The sequence below is a fragment of the Nerophis ophidion genome, linkage group LG11 (genome assembly GCF_033978795.1).
Source record: "Nerophis ophidion isolate RoL-2023_Sa linkage group LG11, RoL_Noph_v1.0, whole genome shotgun sequence".
Classification (NCBI taxonomy): domain Eukaryota; kingdom Metazoa; phylum Chordata; class Actinopteri; order Syngnathiformes; family Syngnathidae; genus Nerophis; species Nerophis ophidion.
The window spans coordinates 53,164,181-53,184,743 of NC_084621.1; the positions used below are offsets into that span (position 1 = coordinate 53,164,181).

At 38.3% G+C, this 20,563-nt stretch overlaps 1 protein-coding gene across 2 annotated transcripts in view; it reads right to left on the bottom strand.

Annotated features, from left to right (window-relative positions):
• LOC133562239 (CUB and sushi domain-containing protein 3-like) overlaps positions 1-20,563 on the bottom strand; it is a 673,567-nt gene that overhangs the window by 328,325 nt on the left and 324,679 nt on the right. For both annotated transcript variants that reach the window (XM_061916244.1, XM_061916243.1), the window contains exons 27-31: positions 20,014-20,205; positions 17,177-17,315; positions 13,486-13,673; positions 13,062-13,256; positions 3,732-3,848 (exon numbers count right to left, since the gene is read on the bottom strand). In XM_061916244.1, coding sequence (XP_061772228.1) covers positions 3,732-3,848; positions 13,062-13,256; positions 13,486-13,673; positions 17,177-17,315; positions 20,014-20,205 — 831 coding nt within the window. The remainder of the gene's footprint in view (positions 1-3,731; positions 3,849-13,061; positions 13,257-13,485; positions 13,674-17,176; positions 17,316-20,013; positions 20,206-20,563) is intronic.

A 20,563-nucleotide genomic window follows, 5' to 3' on the forward strand; every position in this document is an offset into this window, starting at 1 on the left:
TCAGTCTTCAATTGTCCTAACGTCAGTTGTGTTCTCAAAAATCTCAAAAATGCATTTCCCCAATGTGTTTATTTCTTGCAAAAAGTTGGTGAGAGCTTGTTTTTCACCACAGATTATACGTATGAAATGTGCTTATAAATAGATGAACAATGATGAGGTAATGATATTTTTACGCGCACTCACAACGTGCTGTATGCATGGCTTGAATTATAAATGGATGATTACAACTCAAAATACACTATACAAATTTGCAGGTCTAACTAAAAGTCCACTTATTAAATGCTTGGAATATATTTGTAAACAACGAGCCAGAATCGCAATTCGAGGCCAACACACTGCTTTTGCAAACGGCAACATTTTCATGAAAACAAACACAAATAATACTGTTAGGACCACATGGGTATAAGGGGATTGCAACAGCGAATATAAATCATCAAACATGGAAGATTAATGCTTTGCCTAATAAGCGAAAGGTTTTAGAAGAATAGAAGTAGCTGCTTTTGATTGCCTTATGATTTCAGCAGCTCTTAGCATGTAATATTGAGCAGAAGCACATCAAGGTCTTCAAAAATTCTTTGTTGAATTATGTATAGACTGGAGGGCAGGATAAACTGAGACCTGTGAATTTTCTAGCTCGAACTGTTTCCAGCAGCAATCCCAAGCTTGACCTCCGATAGCATTTTTCGTGTCAGCACAATCAATTTATGTTTATCCCGAGCCTACTGGGCTTTCCCATCTCTTACTGGAGCCTCTAAAAGGAGCACACACACACACACACACACACACACACACACACACACACACACACACACACACCCACACACACACACACACACACACACACACACACACACACACACACACACGCACGCACACGCACACGCACACACACGCGCACACACACGCGCGCACACACACACACATGTACTCACACACATGCACTCACACGCACACACATACACGCGCGCGCGCACACATACTATATATGTGTTGAACTTCAAACATATGCACAAATATATATTACCTTATTATAGGCAGTTGAATAGCCACTTATCATTGGGTTAATGAGTGTAGAAAGATCAATGTACATGCAGGGCTATTTATTAATAATAATGGAATTGATTAATATATGCTTTTCTCGACACTGGAAGCGCTTTAGAGTGAGAACTGACAACCGATAATTACACATCGATGGTGGTAGCAACATTTGTAAGTACAGCTGTCCTGGGGGAACGAAGCGTGGCTGCCAATTGCAGCTTTTGTACGGAGGTTAACTTGTGTCTTCATTATGAAAGCTTTTTTTTTTTACACTGAATTTCCATCCATCCATCCATTTTCTACCGCTTATTCCCTTTTGGGGTCGCGGGGGGCGCTGGTGCCTATCCCAGCTACAATCGGGCAGGAGGCGGGGTACACCCTGGACAAGTCACCACCTCATCACAGGGCCAACACAGATAGACGGACAACATTCACACTCACATTCACACACTAGGGCCAATTTAGTGTTGCCAATCAACATATCCCCAGGTGCATGTCTTTGGAAGTGGGAGGAAGCCGGAGTACCCGGAGGGAACCCACGCAGTCACGGGGAGGACATGCAAACTCCACACAGAAAGATCCCGAGCCTGGAATTGAACCCAGGACTGCAGGACCTTCGTATTGTGAGGCAGACGCACTTCCGCCCGATTGTAGCTGAGATAGGCACCAGCGCCACCCGTGACCCCAAAGGGAATAGGCGGTAGAATATGGATGGCTGGATGGATTATGAAAGCTTTTTTTTTTTAACCTGAATTTATGAGACTATTTTTTTTGCATTTGAAATTTGTAAACTGAGTTTTTTTTTTTACATCAAATTATTCTGACAATTCATAAAAACATTTTTTTAAAATACAGAAAACATTTTTTTTTCTTTTTTAAATGTTTTTTAAAATTCAGTATATGTAGCTGAGATAGGCGCCAGCGCCCCCCGCGACCCCGAAAGGGAATAAGCGGTAGAAAATGGATGGATGGATGTATATGAATTTTTAAACATTAAAAAAATAAATTGTCAGAATAATTTGATGTAAAAAAATGTCAGTTTACAAATTTCAAATGCAAAAAAAAAAAAGCTTTCATAATCTATCCAGCCATCCATATTCTACCGCCTATTCCCTTTGGGGTCGCGGGTGGCCCTGGCACCTATCTCAGCTACAATCGGGCGGAAGGTGGAGTACACCCTGGACAAATCGCCACCTCATCGCAGGGCCAACACAGATAGACAGACAACATTCAGACTCACATTCACACACTAGGGCCAATTTAGTGTTGCCAATCAACCTATCCCCAGGTGCATGTCTTTGGAAGTGGGAGGAAGCCGGAGTACCCGGAGGGAACCCACGCATTCACGGGGAGGAAATGCAAACTCCACACAGAAAGATCCCGAGCCTGGGATTGAACCCCAGACTACCCAGGACCTTCGTATTGTGAGGCAGACGCACTAACCCCTCAGTGCTGAAATATTTGCTGCTTCAAAATGCAAGACCCACTTCCAGTAAATCAAGACCGAAGCCATTGATCTTGTCTCAGAACCAGCCATTAAGTGTCATGTTTGAAGTCACGTGACACGGGTCTTACAGAGAGGCAGGTCATACAGCACTCCACTCACAGGCCATTTAATCTACTGTATGTACTTAGGACCCTTTTTATGCACCCTTTAAACCAGGGGTGTCAAATGTAGGGCAGGCGAGCCGGAACAGGCCCACGAACAGGTTTCATCCGGCCCGGGAGATGAGTTGCTAAGAATAAAAATTATAGGAAATTTTTGAATGAAACAAACAGCTGTTCTAAATGTATCAACTGGATGTCGCAATAGCAATTATTTGTATTCATATCAATAATGAACGTCTATAAATAACCTTTTATTGGGCGAATAGTCAAAAATATAAATAAATAAATAAATATATGAATAATAGCCAAACAGATTATGTCGACTAGTGGTTTGCAGCCCTATGTTATACATTATTGATATGTTTTTTGTTATTCCATCCATCTATCCATTTTCTACCGCTTATTCCCTTTGGGGTCGAGGGGGGCGCTGGTGCATATCTCAGCTACAATCGGGCGCAAGGCGGCGTATACCCTGGACGAGTCGCCACTTCATCGCAGGGCCAACACAGATAGACAGACAACATTCACACTCACATTCACACACTAGGGACAATTTAGTGTTGCCAATCAACCTATCCCCAGGTGCATGTCTTTGGAAGTGGGAGGAAGCCGGAGTACCCGGAGGGAACCCACGCATTCACGGGTAGGACATGCAAACTCCACACAGAAAGATCCTGAGCCCGGGATTGAACCCAGAGCTACTCAGGACTTTCGTATTGTGGGGCAGACGCACTAACCCCTCTTCCACCGTGAAGCCCTGTTTTTGTTATATCTGGTAAAATTACTTTTGTACTGAATGTTTGCTTCAACAAGCACACATAACTGCCTTAGTGGATGAATTGCACTATATATTACAAAGAGAAACAAAATCTGGTCATAAAATAGATTTGAATTACAGGTAAATATATTGCAAACATGTCTTTAGTAGCCTTATTTTTTTTAATACCGTACCTCTCTAATAATAATGACTATTTGCACAAACCACATACAGTATTGTTGGATCACATTTTTTGAGGGGAACAACATCAACCCAATATTTAAGCCAGAATACAAAACACATTGGCAATAATGTTTAAAATGCTTACCAAAGTCCCCAGGGACAAAAATGTCATACACACAGCGCTGGCCTTTGGTGTAATTATGCGGATAATTTGGGGACAGCACAGTGCCCTCTGAACCTGTGAAGTGACCCCCGCAGGGAGCTGTGGGCACAGAGAGGAAAGCAACAGAGAGACACAGTTGAAGAATGACAAAACAAGCATCCTGGGGAAATAAAGCAAAACTGTTGAAACATCGATTGCACAGGTAACCATCATACGATGATGAAAAGTCACCTTTGGATTTTTACCTGCCGTCATACATACATATATATATATATATATATATATATATATATATATATATATATATATATATATATATATATATATATGTAACGTAGTGCATGGATTTCATTTGAGAGACACTTACAGGACTTTTTGCAAAGGTACTCTGTACTGTGAGCTCTAAATAAACAGACAAGGTTATAGGATTTATGTTTACTTACTGAAACCCAAAAGGGAAAAGAAAAAAAAAATCAAGCTATGTGCTTCTCCAAACATCAAATTGTGATAAATCAGCAAACACACAATCACCAAAGTTCCACGTGTCTGAAATTGTTATAGACCACAGGATTCAATGTTGTTCACCCTCAGCAGAAAGAAAGCAATTGAGTCAGGCCAAATGTTTGCAAACAGCCCAACTAATAGACGATACAGTGTTTTTTCCACGCCACGGGTTTCATATTATTCAGTTTGTATAATGAAATGGTTTTCATACGTGGTCTCAGTTATCTTCTGTTTGCCCGTGTATCAATCTGCTGAATAGGTGACCAAACAAAGAATCCACACATTGGTGACTGTGAAGAATGGATAGTGGTTAATAATAATAATGAACAACTCCATATTTGTCTCCTTTCCTCATTCTATTAAACTCTGTGCTGATGAGGCATTCAAGTTTCTAGGTCTTTTTTGTTATCTGAAACAGAATGTTTACATTCACATTATTTTGTATAGAAAAAAAGGGATTCTGTTTTTGCATTGATTCGGTTTTGCATGGACCCTTTGAAACGGAAACTGAGTTACCACTGTCATATGAAAAATATGTACATATATGCTGTTTTAGCTATATAACAATCACAAATACAATGTCACTGAGTGAAGTTTACACCTACATCCACAAAGGCTCAATTAGTAACAAAATGAAAGGGAAAACTAAAAGTGGTAGAACTTGTTCGTCCATCTGATTGTGTTTAGCGTACCCCTTCCTGCTTAATAAAGACTGACAAACAATGGGGTGCCATTGTGCAAACTGAAATTAATTATTCCATTGTTCATGTTCCATAATTCTTCAAACATTGTTAAAAAATTGGTTTTGTACTTTATCTGTCCTTCTACAGGTATGTTGGGTTTTCTGTGTCAAAAGGACTGCAGACGAAAAAAAAAGTAAAAAAGGTTTCAGGCTGGTAAAATAGTTTACTGTTTGCATTTAAAGTGTCTACTATTCTGAAGACACAACTTTGAGGGACTTTTCCAGTATAGGACAACCTAGCTAAGTACAGTGGGGCAAAAAAGTATTTAGTCAGCCACCGATTGTGCAAGTTCTCCCACTTGCAATGTTGACAGAGGTCTGTAATTTTCATCGTAGGTAAACTTCAAATTGTAGGAATTTTAAAGAATGTATTTGTATATTATGGTGTAAATTAAGTATTTGGCCAACCATTCAAAGCTCTCACTGATGGTAGGAGGTTTTGGCTCAAAATCTCACGATACATGGCCCCATTCATTCTTTCCTTAACACGGATCAATCGTCCTTTCCCCTTAGCAGAAAAACAGCCCCAAAGCATGATGTTTCCACCCCCATGCTTTACAGTAGGTTTGGTGTTCTTGGGATGCAACTCAGTATTCTTCTTCCTCCAAACCTGACGAGTTGAGTTTATACCAAAATGTTCTATTTTGGTTTCATCTGACCACATGACATTCTCCCAATCCTCTGCTGTATCATCCATGTATACATTTTGGTATAAACTCAGTTTGTCGTGTTTGGAGGAAGAAGAATACTGAGTTGCATCCCAAGAACACCATAACTACTGTGAAGCATGGAGGTGGAAACATCATGCTTTGGGACTGTTTTTCTGCTAAGGGGACAGGACGATTGATCCGTGGTAATGAAAGAATGAATGGGGCCATGTATCGTGAGATTTTGAGCCAAAACCTCCTTCCATCAGTGAGAGCTTTGAATGGTTGACCAAATACTTATATTCCACCATAATTTACAAATAAATTCTTTAAAATTCTTACAATGTGAATTTCTGGATTTTTTTTTCACATTCTGTCTCTCACAGTTGAAGTGTACCTATGATAAAAATTGCAGACTTCTGTCATCATTTTAAGTGGGAGAACTTGCATAATCGGTGCCTGACTAAATACTTTTTTGCCCCACTGTATTTGTGACGTCCACCTTCAGAACACTGAAGAGCCTTACAGCATTGGTCTCCAACCACCGGGCCGCAAAAATTTTTTTTATTCATTTTTATTTAAAAAAAAAAAAAAAATGTTCTTTTAATTTTTTTTTTTATTAAATCAACATAAAAACACGACATACACTTACAATTAGTGCACCAACCACAAAAAACTCCCTTTTTCATGAAAAAGAAAAAAAAAAAAAAAAAAAAAAAGGACACCCACCCTCCCCGGGGCCGCGGGACAAATTATTAAGCGTTGACCGGTCAGCGGATACAAAAAGGTTGGGGACCACTGCCTTACAGCACCAATGGCCACCAACCACCATGGGATGTCATAGACAGTTTATAACCTGTAGAGATAATGTCAGATTACATTATAAAATGCTGCCACAAAATGTACTCATTTAACAAAAACAGGTAAATTCTCTAGTTTTTAACGTAATAAAAAAATGCCTTAAATTTGGCACATTACAGCGATGCATAATGCAACAATTACGTTAAACCTAAATCAAGTGTATACAATTTCAATGGCAAAGAGACGCTGATAAAAATGCATTCATTGTTGATAGCACAAGAAGGATTTGATTATTGAGATATATACTTATAATGCAGTATCATTACATATTTAGGAAAGACAGGAGCAAATGAAAGGGCTATGTTTTTTTTTAGATTTAAAATGGAGTACATTTACAAAGCATATGGCACTGCGCCCATAGTTCAATTCACTCAAACAGATATGGGTGATAATGGAATCGCAACAGCACAACGGGACAACCCTAATATATTTAAGTCTGAATGCTTGCAATGGAGAATGGAGGCAGACTTTGCCTTTTTTCTCCACTCCAATATGTTGACTGGCTACATGTCAGAATTGGAGCAAACCAGAACTATCAAGGTTGATATAGACATTACAATTTGTTATCAAAATGGGTAAGATGTCAGTATATGCATGTCTTACTGTACAACTTCTGTTTTTTAGTATAATTATCAATAACAAAATGATAAATTGATGATTATTTGCACATTAGTGGCTGCTGCTGGTCTTTCGAATAGAGGAAGATCATGTTCAGCTACTCTCTAAACACGAGCACAGTCTCTAATAACAGCTACTGTAAAAGATGTTAGATTTTTAAAACCAAAATATCACTTAGAATGGCATACTTATCCATATTAACTCAGAGAAATGGAATGACACTTAAAAAATGCCCTGGCAGTGGTTTATAGTATAATATCGCGGATTCGCTCATTTTGCTGTCAATCAAAAAGGAGTTTAGCCCAGACAAATAATCCAATCATCACATGGAAGCTCAGCGCCCAGGTCAGTCGATGCCAAGACCACTTTACATACCGTAATTTCTGGGATTTAGAGCGTATAGCGCAGGGGTAGGGAACCTATGGCTTGCGAGCCAGATGTGGCTCTTTTGATGACTGCATCTGGCTCTCGGATAAATCTGAACTGACGTTGCTTAACACGATACTGTAAGTAATGAATAATTCCACTTGTAATCACAGTGTTAAAAATAAAGTTAAAAATATTAAACATTCTCATGCAGTTTTAATCCATCCATCCGTTTTCTACGGCACCTGTTCAAGAAGTTGCGTTAATGGTAATAGGTTATTTATTTATTATTGGTTATTTTTTTTAATTAAATCAACATAAAAAACACAATATACGCCTACAATTAGTGCACCAACCACAAAAACGTCCCTTTTTCATGACAAAGGAAAAAAAGAAAAAAAAAGGAAACCCCCCCCCCCCACCCCCCCGGGCCGCAGGACAAATTATTAAGCGTTGACCGGTCCGTGGATACAAAAAGGTTGGGGACCACTGCTTTAGACCACCAAACACCGACATGAAAGCCTGTTTTAGGGTTAAAATATTGTTTTATTTTTCAATTAGTATCTCAGTTGCTTTCTAGCAATTGTATTTTTCTCTTTTGTTCTCGCTCGCACTCTGGCTCCAGCCCCAACCCCGTCTCTCCTCCTGGCTGCTGCTTATAACAGAGCAACAGGTAATTAAATAACAAGGCTCAGGTGGACAATCTACGCAACTCTCGCTGATTTCGAGGCTGGTCCTGGCACACCCCAGTTCGCTGCAGGCCCGCAGGCCACACCCCCTCAACAGTTAGCTTCAGTATAACAATGTTATTACAAAGAATAACATACTTTTTATATACTCTAGAAATGTTGGTCTTGATTAAAAATGCACGCGTTTAGTTGTGTTCAGTGTTAAGAAAATATGTGTTAATAAAAAATCTGGGTATTATCTTCGACCCAACTCTCTCCTTTGAGTCACACATTAAAAGCGTTACTAAAACGGCCTTCTTTTATCTCCATAATATCGCTAAAATTCGCTCCATTTTCTCAACTAAAGACGCCGAGATCATTATACATGCGTTTGTTACGTCTCGTCTCGATTACTGTAACGTATTATTTTCGGGTCTCCCCATGTCTAGCATTAAAAGATTACAGTTGGTACAAAATGCGGCTGCTAGACTTTTGACAAGAACAAGAAAGTTTGATCATATTACTCCTGTACTGGCTCACCTGCACTGGCTTCCTGTGCACTTAAGATGTGACTTTAAGGTTTTACTAATTACGTATAAAATACTACACGGTCTAGCTCCAGCCTATCTTGCCGATTGTATTGTACCGTATGTACCGGCAAGAAATCTGCGTTCAAAAGACTCCGGCTTATTAGTGATTCCTAGAGCCCAAAAAAAGTCTGCGGGCTATAGAGCGTTTTCCGTTCGGGCTCCAGTACTCTGGAATGCCCTCCTGGTAACAGTTTGAGATGCTACCTCAGTAGAAGCATTTAAGTCTCACCTTAAAACTCATCTGTATACTCTAGCCTTTAAATAGACATCCTTTTTAGACCAGTTGATCTGCTGTTTCTTTTCTTTTTTCTCCTCTGTCCCCCCCTCCCTTGTGGAGGGGGTCCGGTCCGATGACCATGGATGAAGTACTGGCTGTTCAGAGTCGAGATCCAGGATGGACCGCTCGTCGGGACCCAGGATGGACCGCTCGCCTGTGTATCGGTTGGGGACATCTCTACGCTGCTGATCCGCCTCCACTTGAGATGGTTTCCTGTGGACGGGACTCTCGCTGCTGTCTTGGATCCGCTTGAACTGAACTCTCACGGCTGTGTTGGAGCCACTATGGATTGAACTTTCACAGTATCATGTTAGACCCGCTCGACATCCATTGCTTTCGGTCCCCTAGAGGGGGGGGGGGGGGGGGGGGGGTTGCCCACATCTGAGGTCCTCTCCAAGGTTTCTCATAGTCAGCATTGTCACTGGCGTCCCACTGGATGTGAATTCTCCCTGCCCACTGGGTGTGAGTTTTCCTTGCCCTTTTGTGGGTTCTTCCGAGGATGTTGTAGTCGTAATGATTTGTGCAGGCCTTTGAGACATTTGTGATTTGGGGCTATATAAATAAACATTGATTGATTGATTGAAGAAAAATATTATATGGCTCTCACGGAAATACATTTTAAAATATTTGGCTTTTTGGGTCTCTCAGCCAAAAAGGTTCCCGACCCCTGGTATAGCGTATAGCTGTCTTCAAGCCGCAAGCATCTAATTTTTGGACAAAATCAATTTTTTTACACAAAGTATATAGGCCGCACACCATGTCTCTGTGTATGAACGCTTCATTCATTCATTCATTTTGTGTCCCACCGGCAGGCAAAAAGCTGTGTGCAACATTTTTGGGGAGGTAACACCCTCCACGTCACTTGCTGCCCAAGACCCTACGAGTCATTTCTCAGTGCTTCAGCATGTGAGCCTTCTTTGTGTTGTATGGTCTTTTGACAAGTTTTGTCCATTTTGCTGACTCAATGAGTCCTAAAAAGACCTCATACGAGGGTAGAAATAAGGACGGAATTGCTGTGGAGTTTAAAAAAAAAGACTTTGCGCGGAGTACATTTTGGTGCTTGAGAGCATGGAAGAATCGAGGAAACAGGCTTTGTACCACAGCAAGTTTTAACTGTGATGAGACCGGACTTTTCTGGAAATATGTCAAAGTAGACTTATTTCACAGCGGAGAATAGCTCTTCTTGTTCAGTGGTGCCTCTTTCAAGGCACATGGCCACTTCTCCCCACCACCTCCTTTTGTCAGTGCTCCTTTCTCCTCAGCTCTTCCTTCATAGAGGATTTGTGTTATTTCTTATCGTTTGTGATGGCAACTAAGTGGCTTCTGTTTGTGTGCGTGTGTTGGCAGACCAGCGACACAGAGGACAGCAGCTTGATGTGGTAGTTGTTTTGGCTTGTTAATTAAGAGAACTTTGATCCATCACCCCCTTGTTATGTCTGTTTGATATACAGTTAATATTGTGTTCTAAGTGTTCAAAAAAGTATGGACTTTTGTCGAGGCTGGAACCAGAGGTGGGTAGTAACGCGCTACATTTACTCCGTTACATCTACTTGAGTAACTTTTGGGATAAATTGTACTTCTAAGAGTAGTTTTTATGCAACATACTTTTACTTTTACTTGAGTATATTTATAGAGAAGAAACGCTACTTTTACTCCACTCCATTTATCTACATTCAGCTCGCTACTCGCTACTTCTTTTTATCAATCTATTAATGTTTGTTTTGGTTTTTCAAAGTAGGATCTACGCTGGCCTGCGTTTCACCAATCACATGCAGTCACTGGTGACATTGGACCAATCAAACAGAGCCAGGCAGTCACGTGACCGTCACACGTAAAACCCAATTTAAGCAAATTGAAAAACTTATTGTGGTGTTACCATTTAGTGGTCAATTGTACAGAATATGTACTGTACTAAGCAGTCTATTAATAAAAGTTTCAATCAATCAATCAAAAGTGTAAAGGAAAAAAGACACTTTTTATTTCAACCGTACTTCCCGTCAAAAGCCTAAAGGCTGATCGCACAGTTCCTGTCTTCACAATAAAAGTGCCGCTCCATTGCGCCTGCGCTAACAAAATGAGAGTCTCTGAAAGCCAGCGCATACTAGCTAGCAAACTACGGAGTTTGCCGCCAATGTATTTATTGTAAAGTGTATAAAAACGAATATGGAAGCTGGACAAATAAGATGCCAAAAACCAACGAGTTTCATGTGGTATTGGACAGAAAGGAGGAACTTTTTTTTTCTCCTCCATTTGAAAACGTGGACGTTATCAGCACTTTACTGTCTGATTCCAATCAATGCAAGTCATCAGAATCAGGTAATACACCAACTTATATTCTTGTCTTCATGAAAGATAGGGAATCTATATGTTAAACATGCATGTATATTCATTAAAACACCTTTAACATGTGAACAAAAATGGCAAAATATAAATTACATACTGCATATATACATTTATGTATGTATGTATATATATATATATATATATATATATATATATATATATATATATATATATATATATATATATATATATATATATATATATATATATATATATATATATATATATATGATATGTGAGTGTGTGTGTATGTATATATGAGGTAGAGCACCTCGACTTGGTCATTTATTAAGTAATTGATTAACTTTAAAAATCTTATTGGGGTGTTACCATTTAGTGGTCAATTGTACGGAATATGTACTGTACTGTGCAATCTACTAATACAAGTTTCAATCAATCAATCAATGCCTACTGAGCCTATGGTGCTGTTAAGTTATTGTGGCTCAATGTGCCTTATTTTTTTTTCATTTTAATGTAGTATTATTTAATATATATTATTGTTTTAGTTGCTTAAGAGATATTCCTGGCTCTGAATTTGCTCGTTGCTATTTTCATGTTTTTGTGCATAATTTGTTGCAGTGATCATTAAACAAAGAGGTTACTCATCAGTTAGTACTTGAGTAGTTTTTTCACATCAGACTTTTTACTTTTACTCAAGTAAATATTTGGGTGGCTACTCCGTACTTTTACTTGAGTAATACATCTCTAAAGTAACAGTACTCTTACTTGAGTACAATTTCTGGCTACTCTACCCACCTCTGGCTGGAACCCATTATTCATATTTATGTTATTTTCTTATGGAGAAATGTGTTCCCTTCTACAAACTTTTTGATTTACAAACCCTGTTCAAGAACCAATTAAGTTCAGAAATCGAGGATCCACTGTACTTATTTGACTTTCTTTTTGACATTTTAGGGGAAGCTGAGCTTTCTTGCAGTTTTAGAGCAATCTTCACTGTTGCATATAATGACACATTTTGCTTTTTAGGGGATGCATCACCATGCATCCCATTCCTACTGAATCACACACAGACACGTCAAGAAGCTGAATTCATTACGTTTAGCCTTTGGACTTTAAAGTCGTCAGTTCAAATTTGTTTTCAAGGTGAAACTACAAAATGGAAAGTTGGTGATGGATACTTTTGTAAAGTACATAGGGCTGTGCAGTGACTGTAAAAGTAATGAATAGCTTGCTGGAATATAACTCCCTCTTTACTGTTGAAATAGGAGAGGAATTTAAATTCAGGCATGGCAGATTAAATACGTTGAAAAGTATTAAAAAGGTGTAATGTGACTGAAAGAGTCTACGGGTGGTTATTTTGAAAGTTCACTTCTTCTGTCCTTGACACTGTGATAATGCAAAGCTCTGTAAAATGGCAAAAAGATAGAACTGGAGCTGAATAATAAAATGCGTCATTAGATTGCAATGGGATTCCACCAGACTCAACACCAGTCGGCTTTGAATATTTTTTGCATTACTACATGAGAACTCCAGCTGTTTTTTTCTTGAATACAACATGTTTTTGGATTTTAGCTAATGAAGCTGTGTGTTTGGTTTTAATTCACAAGCCACACAATTATTACAGCATGAAAATAGGTGTATTGTTTTTGTTTTCTTTGGAACCTTGATGATCGACTGCAAATTATTACACAGCATCCCAGTTAACATGTATCGACCCAGCAGTTGTGTTACTCACCTTGACAACTTGGCTTGCTTCTGTCCCACTCTGGTCTCTTGCTGTTGCCCATTACACATGTCAAAGTAGAGTAGCCTTGCAATAGGTATCCAGCCTCACAATTAAATGTAACCATAGATCCCAACTTGTAGTCGGTGCCCATTCTAGTGCCATTCATCACGTTCCCTGGATCAAAACAGGCCTCCCGCAGTTTGGCTGCCAATCAAAGAAAAATGCATTCAGAAAAGGAACAACTGCCGTGCAAGAGAGAGGTTTTAGGCACATTCGGAACAACTGCCGTGCAAGAGAGAGGTTTTAGGCACAAACGACTGCTCCTCCACAAAAACAGTTGAATTAAATTAAATTGTTGAAGAAGCCGACATCAAGATGAGTTCATCATGAGCTAAATGCAGCATGCAGATAGAAAACCGCATCTTCACAGTACCTTTGTACTCCAAATGAAAGCCAGTGTAGCTCACAGAGCCATCACTACGGAATGCCAAGTACATGAAGTTGGAGGAGCTCTCAATCTTCTCAGGAAGTTTACTATCCTGGAAACTGCCAATCAGATGAGTACTGCTGTCCGGCCCATCATAAATATACAAGAAATCATAGTTGGGCTCGATACTGAAGCTGCAACAGAATCAGATCAAATTTAGGTTATTTTCAGTCTGAACAGCAGCTATTTTCTACATTCTCAATGCATTCAATCAATCATATATTAATAAATTGTGTAGGACAGTGGTTCTCAAATGGGGGTACGCGTACCCCTGGGGGTACTTGAAGGTTTGCCAAGGGGTATGTGAGATTTAAAAAAAATATTCTAAAAATAGCAACAATTCAAAAATCCTTTATAAATATATTTATTGAATAATGCTTCAACAAAATATGAATGTAAGTTCATAAACTGTGAAAAAATGCAACAATGCAATATTCAGTGTTGACAGCTAGATTTTTTTGTGGACATGTTCCATAAATATTGATGTTAATGATTTCTTTTTTTGTGAAGAAATGTTTAGAATGAAGTTGATGAATCCAGATGGATCTCTATTACAATCCCCAAAGGGGGCACTTTAAGTTGATGATTACGTCTATGTGTAGAAATCTTTATTTATAATTGAATCACTTGTTTATTTTTCAACACATTTTTTGTTATTTTTATATCTTTTTTTCCAAATAGTTCAAGAAAGACCACTGCAAATGAGCAATATTTCGCACGTTTATGCAATTTAATAAATCAGAAACTGATTTTGAGTTATTTTTATATCTTTTTTTCCAAATAGTTCAAGAAAGACCAATACAAATGAGCAATATTTTGCACTTTTATGCAATTTAATACATTAGAAACTGATGAAATAGTGCTGTATTTTACTTCTTTATCTCTTGTTTTCAACCAAAAATGCTTCGCTCTGATCAGGGGGTACTTGAATTAAAAAAATGTTCACAGGGGGTACATCACTGAAAAAAGGTTGAGAACCACTGGTGTTGGATATCTGAATTGTGCTCTAGATTTAAAAATAAAAGTATAGACAATAGTGCTAGAAGTGAAGTCAGGCAATTCATTTTGCATCTCTAGACAATAAGATGAAAAAAAAAGATATCTCCACCATGAGGTGGGATGAAAATAAATTGTTATGACACTGTGGTGGCACAACTTCTTCCCAGATGGCAGTGGCAATGCAGTGTGAAAAGATAATTTCATATTGTAGCTTTGTATATCAAATCACTTGCCACAATAAGGTAGAGAGCGCTGCATTATTTCCGAAAGAATGCGCATGCTTTATGACGAGATAGTAAATAGCTTAGAGATAATTGCATTTTACTTGAATTGTGGCAACTCTAGTTTAAAATGATGACTCCATCCTTTCACTTGGGAAGCCCAGGTCACAAAGCACTGTTGTTCTCTGTAAGATGTGTATTTTGGAAAGACAAAGTTGAATACAAATAAAACATGATGGATTTTTTTTTTATCTCTCCCTGAGAACGAGGGAAGTAAGTGTGGGTGTGAAAACAGCAAGAGTACCAATGCTTTCAGCTATTCATGAAATAATACTAAACAGCCAAGAGTAGGACTGCCCTCAGGCTCATCTCACTCTGCCAGACTTGCTGCTACATGGCTAAATTGTAATTAATAATGTAACATTTCTGAGTATCATTCGGCATAGAAAATGAGTTGCACTCATATCGCACCACTTTCTGTCACATACAGTATTCATCTAAAATATGTTATTTCACAGCATTTCAGCAAAGTGGCATTAAAATCTGCTTTTGAGACATCCCCGCCCCAAAAAATGCTGTATTTTCTTTATCTACCAACACACCTGGACTGAAATACTTGTGCATGACTGCACACACAAAGGCAACTTTGCTCAGTGATGTTCAAGCTGGTTCCGTCACAGAGAACAAGCAATTCTAAGGTGCAACCGGGGCTGTAGAGCGTTCATTGAGAACTGACTGTGTTTAGTTTCCTGTTAGGAACCACTACAAGCTTAAAGAAAGCTGTCTTATATTAATAACTAAACTACATACAAAAAAAATAAAAATAACAAAAACATGTGCAAACTTGATAGCGCACGCAAAACTGCGTGGATGATTGTGTCTTTTAAAATTGCAAAGTAGAGACAGCAATCAATTCAGTGTTTTTGTCTTCATGTATATGTATAATATATACTGATATTTAGAACACACACAATAGTAGTAGGAGAAAGGGCAAATCTAAAAATTTAGCATGCCAGAAGAGACTTATCAAGCATGAAACTCTTTTGCAACCGCTGTTTTGCGTCTATATTTAGCACTTCTGAAATGTATGTGAAAATTGACTCTGGCTTCCTCCCACTTCCAAAGACATGCACCTGGGGATAGGTTGATTAGCAACACTAAATTGGCCCTAGTGTGTGAATGTGAGTGTGAATGTTGTCTGTCTATCTGTGTTGGCCCTGTGATGAGATAGCGACTTGACCAGGGTACACTCCGCCTTCCCCCCAATTGCAGCGGCAATCAGTGCAATATAAGAGATTATGGAGAGTGCCGGTGCTTGTATCGACAACACACACACACACACATATATATATATATATATATGTATATATATATATATATATATATATATATGTATATATATATATATATATATATGTATATATATATATATATATGTATATATATATATATATATATGTATATATATATATATATATATATATATATATATATATATATACACACACACACACATATACATATATATATATATATATATATATATATATATATATATATATATATATATCCGTCAGATGAAACCAAAATATAAGTTTTTGGTATAAACGCAACTCGTCGTGTTTGGAGGAAGAAGAATACTGAGTTGCATACCAAGAACACCATAACTACTGTGAAGCATGGGGGTGGAAACATCATGCTTTGGGGCTGTTTTTCTGCTAAGGGGACAGGACGATTGATCCGTGTTAAAGAAAGACTGAATGGGGCCATGTATCGTGAGATTTTGAGCCAAAACCTCCTTCAATCAGTGAGAGCTTTGAATGGTTGACTAAATACCTATTTTCCAGCATAATTTACAAATAAATTCTTTAAAATTCCTAAGATGTGAATTCCTGGATTTTTTTTCACATTCTGTCCGTCACAGTTGAAGTGTACCTATGATGAAAATTACAGACCTCTGTCATTATTTTAAGTGGGAGAACTTGCACAATCGGTGGCCTGAATATATACTTTTTTGCCTCACTGTATATATATATATATATATATATATATATATATATATATATATATATATATATATATATATATATATATATATTCTTGCATCCGGATCATTCCAGTGCACATTTGCAGTTAGTTCCAGCATCTACCGGAGCACACTTTTGGCATGCTAAAAAGGGAAATGACTGTCTCCATGGTGACAGCCACCCACTTATACAAGGAAGGTTATAGTTAGCACATGCTGTTTTACACTCGTTATTTGGATCTTAGTCGATCAGGCCCTAAGAGTCTGTAATGACTCGTAAACAATAAATTATTTTGTTTTGCATTTTATGTACGGACATTTAGAAACTCAATATTTTCATGAAGATGTTTATGTGACTAATTCAAATAGACAGTGTAGCAGCGTATTGTACCTGATAAAAGCCAAGGATATGACATAGTCCGAGTGGACGGCAATAAGCCAGTCACAGTCTTTACTATGTGGGTAGGGATGAGGGTAGTTGGGTGACAGGATGAATCCTGAAGAGCCAGTCACATTCCCCCCACATGGAGCTTCACAGAAAGCAAGAAAAGAGATGAAGACAGATAGTCATACTTTCAAATACTTTTTCAAACATACTTTCAAAGTTATCATTCTTGTTTCTTAGCTCCTTTCATTTACAGTGTGAGGTCGCAAAAAACACTTGCTGTCATAATCAAAATCTACAGCCCTGTACTTCACTCTAACAACCTTGAGTGACAACATAAACATAAAACATTCTTTATTTTAGGCACAGCACACAATCACATCCGGTTTTCGCTCATAAACCCCCTTCTTTCATCTTTAGAGTAAGTGAAGGCTCGGTACATGAGCTGTTAAGTGCAATCAGAAAGCAAAGCGTGTCTAATTCTCAAGTAAGAGAAACATCCACCATAATTGGCAGTGACTCAAGAACATAACTTTCTTTGGACCAATATGTAATTATTTCTAATTGCATTGTAATCCAATTAGCTGTTCAGCCCCTATTAATTACTGGTATGTTTAGGGGTTTGGCGCCACCCAACTCAGAGGTGAACAATTTGAAGCATACGAACGCCGTCAGAAAGCGCCCGGCCCGCACAAACCCTGTGGGTGGTCATAGTGTGCTTAATTGCAGAGATTTCGAGGCGTGTGTCAAAGGGTACATTTCTGCGAAGCACAAATCGAGGCTTGCTTCATGTAGGGGAGGAACCGGAAATTATCACGTGTGAAGCCTCGCTGCCCGGCCTTACCACATGATCGCTTCGGGACGCAGTTCAGATTTTGCGAGGAGATTCGGAAACTCAAAAGTGCTGAAGCTCTTTTTAAAACGTGGTCTTTTGTTGTCTGTTTGGAAACAGACAACAAATGCCAATAGAATAAAAGAATAACCGCACATTATGTTCCATTTGACGGCAAACTTAATACAAGCCGTTTACCGCGCTGTGAGCATTACCGCACACAACTGAAAAAAAACATTGGTAACACTTTAGTATGGAGAACACATATTCACCATTAATTAGTTGCTTTTTAACATGCAAATTAGTGACATGTTGGCTCTTAATTAGTAATTATTAGGTACTTAATAATGCCTTATTCTGCATGGCTTTATTATACAACTTGTAAGCAATTAACTAAGAGTCTTCCCTCAATAACATCAGAATTATTGCTTATTAGTAACCCTAACCCTTATATGTTCCCCTAGTGTCCAAATAACTCAAAATTAAGTCATTGTTACTTTAATAAGCAACTAATTAATGGGTAATATGTTCCCCATACTAAAGTGTTACCAAAACATTTTATATGCTAAATTTGATCATCAATAAATTAGTTCTCTGGTAGCGTATAGGTCTGTGTAGGTCCCTTTTATGCCACTTGACGTGGGTTCAATTCTCAGCAGCGGCAAGCATTGTTTAATGTCTACAATTGTCTTATAAGAAGATTCACTCCATACTGTAGTAGCGACAACTGCCCCTGGGGTAGGCGACCTCTGAAAAGAAAGTTTGAACACACCACTTATACCAAGACAATGTGTAGACAGATATAAAGTCCAAAATAGTGTCGTAACGATACCAAAATGTTGGTACCGGTAATAAATTACTTTGTAACTTTACGGTACTTTTCTAAATAAAGGGGACCACAAAAAATTGCAATATTGGCTTAATTTTAACAAAAAATCTTACAGTACATTAAACATATGTTTCTTATTGCAGTTAAGTCCTTAAATAAAATAGTGAACATACAAGACAACTTGTCTTTTAGTAGTAAGTAAACAAAAAAAGGCTCCTAATTAGTCTGCTGACGTACGCAGTAACATATTGTGTCATTTATCATTCTATTATTTTGTCAACATTATTAAGGATAACTGGTACAAAAATAATTATTGATTTAGTTGTTCATTTACTGTTAATATCTGCTTACATTCTCTTTAAACATGTTCTGTCTACACTTCTGTTAAAATGTAATAATCACTTATTCTTCTGTTGTTTGATACTTTACTTTAGTTTTGGATGATACCACAAATTAGGGTATAAATTCGATACCAAGTAGTCACAGGATAATACATTGTTTATTCAAAGTTTTCATGTGTCCAGGGATATATTTCCTGAGTTTATAAACATAATATATGTTTTAAAAAAACCAAATAAGATGTTATGATGCCAAAAAATATTGATGCAATCATAGTAGTATTGACTAGATACATGCCTGTACTTGATATCATTAGAGTGGATGATGGCGTTTGTTAACATGTTGATGCTGGTAAACTACGGTGTGTAGTGAAACATGTTTAGCTATTCCTTGTTCTCCCTTTTCTGTCTGCCCGCTGTGTCTGTTTGTAAGTACGCCGTGATTGTGTGCCGCCGAACATGCTCCTCTGCTTGTAAACCAGCAATGATAACGACCTGACTTCGACCGGTATGTTTCCAAGACGGTGTCGTACCAACAATGATTCATTAGTATCGCAGTACTATACTAATACCGGTATACCGTACAAACCTAGTCCTAAAAAAGCAACAGCAGAGGTTTTGCCCACATACAAGCTGGCTCCAGATCAAATATATCAAAACTGTCTCACTTGTCCTAAAAAATTTAAGAAATTAGACGGTGCTGCAGCCTGTGAAGCAAAATAGCCCCCTCTGTCATTTTTACTCTGATCTCCTGTATGACATCCCCTCTCTTTTTTATTCCACCCACCGATTTTTTTTTCTCTCTTCTCTTTCTCACCCCAGCCCATCCCATTCCCCCTCTCACCAATGCAGCTTGGAGGGCTGGGTTGCCAGTAGTATCTATTTTCCACTTGGATGCAGGTGATTCTGCTCTCGCCCTGCAATTCATATCCCGGATCACAAGAGAAGGTCACAGAGTCGCCGGGCTCCCGTCCTTCCCCATTGCGAGTGCCATTCATGGGAATACCTGGATCTCTGCAGGCAGTTGCAAGAGAACCTGAGGATTCACACACAGATTATTGGTACAGGTCCACAGGCAGCATTTGCCTGGATTTCAATGGTTTTGCAATCTCACGCCCTGACAATGCATTTGAAATATAGCAAATAACATTAGAGGTTTCCCAAAATGTTCATTAAATTTCAAGAATTCCAGCCAACCTAAAAGTTTTTGGACATTTGACATTCTTTTAAGTAAAACTATTTGTGACTCAAAGGGCATTTATTTTAAACTGATTTGATTTGTTGAATGTCAATTTAAAATAATAAATAAAGGCAGTGGTGTGCCGTCAGGGCCAGCAAGGCCTTGTCTGCTGGCTTAACATAACCAAAAATCCTTATCATAATTAAACATAACA